Source organism: Neopelma chrysocephalum, unplaced genomic scaffold, assembly GCF_003984885.1.
Source record: "Neopelma chrysocephalum unplaced genomic scaffold, ASM398488v2 Primary Assembly neopelma1_97116, whole genome shotgun sequence".
Lineage (NCBI taxonomy): Eukaryota > Metazoa > Chordata > Aves > Passeriformes > Pipridae > Neopelma > Neopelma chrysocephalum.
In genome coordinates, this window is record NW_020925758.1 from 3662770 (window position 1) to 3669299 (window position 6530).

The 6530-nt window shown below is 46.1% G+C and overlaps 1 protein-coding gene across 2 annotated transcripts in view; it reads left to right on the forward strand.

Annotated features, from left to right (window-relative positions):
- The first annotated feature begins 267 nt into the window (after positions 1-267).
- The window catches only part of SMAD4 (SMAD family member 4), a 14069-nt gene continuing 7806 nt past the window's right edge, over positions 268-6530 (forward strand). The window contains exons 1-6 of one of the 2 annotated variants that reach the window (XM_027671659.1): positions 268-581; positions 1569-1743; positions 2156-2185; positions 3800-4015; positions 5655-5774; positions 5931-6041. In XM_027671659.1, the coding sequence (XP_027527460.1) occupies positions 333-581; positions 1569-1743; positions 2156-2185; positions 3800-4015; positions 5655-5774; positions 5931-6041 (901 nt within the window). In that variant the 5' untranslated portion in view covers positions 268-332. The remainder of the gene's footprint in view (positions 582-1568; positions 1744-2155; positions 2186-3799; positions 4016-5654; positions 5775-5930; positions 6042-6530) is intronic. The other variant, XM_027671660.1, reaches the window with a different exon arrangement.

Consider the following 6530-nt stretch of genomic DNA (forward strand, 5'->3'; position numbering starts at 1 on the left):
ACCTGAAACTGTGCAAGCAGTGTCTTAAGCATGTTTTAGCTATCATGGGACAAGCAATGAGGGTTTTTTTCATGTGCTTTTAACATCCTTAAGCTTGAAAATAAGAGAAGCAAAAAAGCCACAGACTTCCTTAGAAAAACGTGATCTGCAATCTGTTAAAAAACCCCAATTCTAATGTAGATATTTTTTCCTCCTAGGTTTTACCCAAGGGGACAGTACACCTAACACTTAACTCGGATCACCTCTTGTTCGTCAGCTTGAAAAGCCATAACAGCCCCCCCAAACACTGACACTTGACCCGAAAGGAAAAAAAAAAAAAAAAGCTGTGACAAATGGACAATATGTCTATTACTAACACGCCAACAAGTAATGATGCTTGTCTGAGCATTGTCCACAGCTTGATGTGCCATCGACAAGGGGGAGAGAGCGAGACTTTCGCCAAGCGCGCAATCGAGAGTTTAGTTAAAAAGCTAAAGGAGAAAAAGGATGAGCTGGATTCTTTGATCACAGCCATAACCACAAACGGAGCTCACCCCAGCAAGTGCGTTACAATACAGAGAACGCTGGATGGGAGGCTTCAGGTCAGTACAAGCGAAAAAATCAGATGTTTTCCCCCTCCTAGAGAAGCTGGGGCGCAAGTGAGCGGCGCAGGTTTTCCCCCTAGAGCGTTGAGGAAGAGTAGCTCTTCTCTTGCTCCCCCTGTTTGTAGGTGTGGGTTTGTGGCTGGAGCTCTGGGCTGGCTGCAGGGGTTACTGTTTTTTTTTCCCAGAAGGAGCAGAAGGTGTTGGATCAGCCATTCTGAACGAGCTGTGTGTGCGGCGGTGAGGAAAAAAAAAAGCAGGGTCACGTAACAAATCCGGCTGGTTCACCCCGTGTTTTCACTGCAGAGCTTCTGTTAGCTCTGTGTCGGTCAGCAGCGTGAGGAAAGACCCGTGATCCCTCGCTGGGGCACTCCAAGGGGTCTGCACTGGGGGTTCACACCGTCAGGGCTCAGTACCTGTGCAGCCAGGGTCATGGTCTCCTCATTCCAGGGCAGATGTCATGTTTGCTGGCTCTAGCTTTTCCCTCTACCCTAGACCCATTTTTTTTGGGTTTTTTTCCCCAATTTATTATTTATTATTATGATTGGCATCCTTCTGCTTGTAAATTCCTCACAGCACAACTTTATTGCCTCGTTCCTCTTCTCCCTGGGGCAAAGCTCCCTCACGTCCGTGGTGGGGAAGGTGACCACACATAAGTTCTGCTTCTGCCATTTTGCACCCAGTATTTTATTTTTTTTTATTTAAGAATCACACAGTGTCGACTTTAACTGCAGCAAAACCCTCGTAGAAATTTATTTCTGTTGATTACAGAACTTGGGTAAACCCTACACCACCTTTTTTTATGCATATATCTATATTTTGATGATGGAGTGAGGGTGTGTTGTTGTTTGTCCTTTGCTCCTTCACAGTCCTCTCCCAGCCTTTCATGCTGCTTCTCTCCCTGTGAAATAAAAATGCCTCTGTGAGATGAAAACTGCCTCTTGCTACCTTCCCAATCAGACTTTTGTGTCTGTCAACTTTTCTTAGGTGGCCGGTCGCAAGGGATTCCCTCACGTGATTTACGCCCGTCTCTGGAGGTGGCCCGATCTTCACAAAAATGAACTCAAGCATGTTAAATATTGTCAGTATGCCTTTGACTTAAAATGTGACAGTGTCTGTGTAAACCCTTACCATTATGAGCGTGTAGTGTCGCCTGGCATCGGTAAGTAGACCCTTGATTTGAAATGGGACAGTGGGGGGATAAGTTGTGAGACGTTTTTTCAGCGTAGGAAGGACAAGCCTGAGTTAGAAACATTAACTTTTAATGATCTGATTATAAATTGCTCCCGTCTGTGTTCTGCAGGGAATTGTTCTTCTGCCTTTTTATTTATTCTAAATTCGAAGGAGCGGGTCGTGGCTTTTGTTTTAAGCCCTTTCTGTTGGCTTTGCACCACAGTTCCTGGTGTGTGTCCCAGGGATAACTTAGCCCTGGAGACTCGTGCTGTGATGGAGGGGGTCTGGATTGTAAGGTCCTGCAGTACTAATCTTTTAAAGGCTTGCAACTGATTAAACACTTCTGAAGATTTGTGTGTGTGTAATCCTCCACAACCCCTCTCTTTTTCTTATTTTCAAAGATCTATCAGGGCTGACACTGCAGAGTTCTGGTAAGTAAGTTCTGGTCGCTGCTGCATTTCTGTGGGCCCAAAACTGTGTTAAAAAACCCTGCAGTACATACAGAGTTTATTCCCCATGTCTCTCTGGGAGGGAGTACCAAGAACCAGTGCATTTGTCTCTCTGGCTCTGGAAAACCAGCTGAGGAAGCGTTCCATAAATCCATTAAATTGCCTAGGTGGCATGTGAGAGGCAGGTATTGATAAATTCCTTAAATGGAGGCTTTAGCCAAGCTTCTCTGTCCATTGCTTCCAACTTGTAAAGCCAAACAAACAAAAAAAAACCCCAAAAACCTTGCTGTTGAACGATGCTAATTAGTATAAAAAGGACACCCCAAACCCTGTGGATTGACACGCTGGTTAATGGAATTGGGAATAATAAAAGCTTACAATTTAATTAATAATTGAAGAAGAAAATAATAAAAATTCTGTAGTTGACATGCAGCTGAATGAAGGAGCCTAAATACTCTTGCTCTCCCTGAAACTTGAGAGAAATTGGACATTAAATGCCTGATGAACATTGTTCAGGAATCTGAGATTTGCGCCTGGCAACTGATTTATTTCAAAACCGATTTTATCCTCCTTCCAGAAGAGATTCACAGAGAAAGAAATCTGTGTAAACCCGGTGTTTTTAGCGCATTGCTAGAAGCAAAAATGACGTAAACCCCCCCCAAACCACCCATCAAACTCAACTTCACAAGTTTTAACTCTCCGCTAATTTGGGTCGTTACCTGTTGTCCTCTGAAAATCGCCCCTTTTGTGCAGAACCAAAGCTCACCAGTCAGCACTTAAAACGCATCATGAGCGTTTCCTCGTTGTCCTGCCGCTGGTTTTGCACCGGGGAAACAGAAAATCAAACAGAAAATCGCCGTCAGATTTTAACATTATTTGAGGCTGCTTTAAAAAAATCAGCGCATCAGAGCTGATGCGGCGTCAGGGTTTTATTTGAACAGGGCTCAACAGCAAATAAATCAGAAATAAATCATTGTGGTGGCAATGGTGGTGATTTCCTCACGCTGCATGTGGAATGCTCTGGATTACTGGCTGCAGTTGTTAAACGTGGAGTAGCTTTATGGGGTCTTTGGATTTGAATTTAATGTTTCTAGTCAATTTGTGCGTGGGAGTTGCTTGAAAATTACTCCGGGGATGCATGAAGCTTTTTAGTGCCGTGCTCATGAATTATGTTTTTTTCGTAGGGGGCTTTATGTGTGTCCTTGCTTGTACCACTAAGAATTGGTTTGTTGGCTGCCGCCCTAACATTCGTTTAGTTGCTTGACAAAAAGCATGTTTTTTCCCTTTTATTAACCGTGTCCAATCAAATAGTGATGGACTGCGAGACAAAACGCTGCTGAAGCCTGCTGCCCGTGGGACTAAACTGCCTGCCTGGGAGCATTAAGCAAAACAAACAGCTTGCTTTCCCACCCAGCCGTGCCTCAAAAAAATTCCCCCACTGCCCGGGCTCGGAGCTGTTTGTTTGCAATTTAGAGGAGCGCGCTTTGGCAAATAAATCCCGCAGCTTTTAATGGCTTCGTTATTGCTCGAGAATAGAGTCCTGGGGGTGGTTTTGGTGTGTGCTGAGCCCCTCTCTGTGTGTGTGTGTGCCCACAGCTCCATCCAGCATGCTGGTGAAGGACGAGTACGTCCACGACTACGAGGGGCAGCCGTCGCTGAGCTCCGCCGAGGGACACTCCGTGCAGACCATCCAGCACCCACCAAGTAACAGGGCCTCGACAGAGCCTTATAGCACCCCAGCCATGTTAGCCCCCACTGAGGCTAGCACTACCAGCACCACTAACTTTCCCAACATTCCCGTGGCTTCAACAAGTAAGATCATCGGGATTTAAACGCGGGGGGAAACGCTGTTGGGAGCGCCGGAGCTCGGAGGCGACTCGCTGGGTTTTGCCGGGGTAGATCCTACACTGTAGATCCTACAGCTGCTGTGCTGCTGCTGCACCACGCTGATAAAAGTGTGTGGTGTGATAAGATCTGAGAGTTAAAGTCAGGTTTTAACCCGGAGCACGGTGACCCAGCTTTGTTTTCATGAGTCTTACGGGGCTGCGCCGAGGTTCAGTGACAAAAATGTTAAAACCTATAACAAAGTGTTGTGGCTGTTAATATTAAATAGTAATAAAATATTAGTATAAAATAGAAATAAAGTTATTGTTTTGTGACAGCAGCAAGCAGGACAACGAATGGATAATGCTGCAAGGTGGCAGAATCAAGAGATTTTAAGGCAGTTCTTTAGTCTTCCAGTTTTAACTTGGTTATTTTTGCAGTGGCCCGTGTGCAACCAGAGTGGCAGCCCTGGTTTAATATTTTCATGTGTCTGCCTTGAAGATTTTCCTTTCTATTCCTTTGTGTGTTTGGCACAAGTGGAAGGAGCCTGGTGTGCCAGCACCACACCTCACCCTCCACTCCAGCCGGGCAGCAAAGCAGTTACAAATTTATCCTTAGGTGGGGATACCACAGAGTTTGGAGGGGTTTCACCTGAAAGACGTGTGGATGTGACTGATTTCATTTTAACTTGAGTTATGTTTTCGTAACGTCCTTCAATTTTAGCTGGAAGCTTTTGGGTTTTTTTCCCCCTGAAGCCAACGATGGTGTGGCCAAGCTGAGATGTGATGCCTGTGTTTGTTTCCAGAGGAAAAAAAAGGATAGGCAGTTAATTGTATATTGCCTTTGCACAACAGTTCATAGTCAATAATTCTCATCAGTGCTGTAATTGTTGGAGCCAAGTGGGCAGGAAAAAAAAAAAAAAGCTGATTTTTTAGGTTTTAGTTCAAGTTCTCGATGTGTTAAATTCTGCTAGTTTGAGAGTGCAAGTGCACTTGTGAAACTGCTGATCAGTTTAATGGCTGAGCTGAAGCCTTTTGAAGTCAAATGCCGTTAACCTGCTGTGAAATAATCTGTGATTTTACTTTAAATCCAAGACGGTTCTTGAAATATTTATTTGGGAGATAAAAAGAAAGCACAGCAGCTTTCTGAGGAAGGAGTGCAGTGATGTGTGCAGCTCTGTTGGGGCACCATTTATGAAAGTAAAGTGCTGGTCAGTGTGTTTTGGAGGAACATGAGCTTTGAGTGAGTGTCCTCCTTAGGAACAGCAGTTAAAACATGCTGAAAACAAGCAGCCTTTTGGACCTGCTGTTGGCCCGTTTGGGTTCACACCAAACCCCACTCCCAGTAAAAGTCGTGGCATCTCTTTTCCTTTCCCTTTCAAACCCTAGGGTGAGATGTGACCAAGACAGGGGGTGTCAGAGTCAAAACTTATCTGGTGGCAGATTTTGGTTCAGGTTTCCTGAGACACTCTGGTGGGTGGAAATTAAAAGACTTGAAACCAGGCTTGTAGGAACTGTGTATTTGCAGTTGCCCTTAGCGGGGTGTGTTTTCCTACCCAGTAAGTGCTGAGCTCTTCTTAATTAAAATTTTGGAACGTTCATGAATAGGTAGTGTGTTCTTTTACCAGGTCAACCTACCAGTATATTGACAGGTAGCCATAGTGATGGACTCTTACAGATTGCTTCAGGGCCTCAGCCAGGAACTCAGCAGAATGGGTTTACAGCCCAGCCAGCCACTTACCACCACAGTGAGTATCCACATACGTGCACTCCTCTTAGCCTTCCAAAACCAGTTCCCGATAAATGCTCAGGAGGAATATAGAGGAATTAGAAGGGAGATGCAGAGAAACCCCCCTTAAAAACCAACCTGCTGCTCTCTCTCTGTCTCTTTTTTTTGTCTCTAGACAGCACCACGACCTGGACTGGGAGTCGGACGGCAGCCTACACACCCACCATCCCTCACCACCAGAACGGCCACCTGCAGCACCACCCGCCCATGCACCCCAGCCACTACTGTAAGCAGGGGTCAACACACACCTCCCACGGCTCCCTGGGGTCGGGGTGGGCTCACGGGATGGGTTTAAGGGTAAAACAGCGGGGGAAATGAACTCAGGATAACGATTTAATAAATGGGATTATACGGGCAAACAGCTGGCTTTAACCCACAAAACCCAAATGTGTAACCCGGCACCCTGGGGCAGGAGCAGGGTGGGGTTCCTTGGGCCCCCCTGAGTCCAAAGTAAAAGGAGAGGGGGAAAAAAACCTGTTGGTGAGAGTGCTGGTGCAGTCTGGTCAAGAGTGGTGGTGCAGTCTGGTCAAGAGTGCTGGTGCAGTCTGGTCAAGAGTGGTGGTGCAGTCTGGTCAAGAGTGGTGGTGCAGTCTGGTTGAGAGTGGTGGTCTCAGTCTGGTCAAGAGTGGTGGTCTCAGTCTGGTCAAGGGTGGTGGTGCAGTCCAGTCAAGAGTGGTGGTCTCAGTCTGGTCAAGGGTGGTGGTCTCAGTCTGGT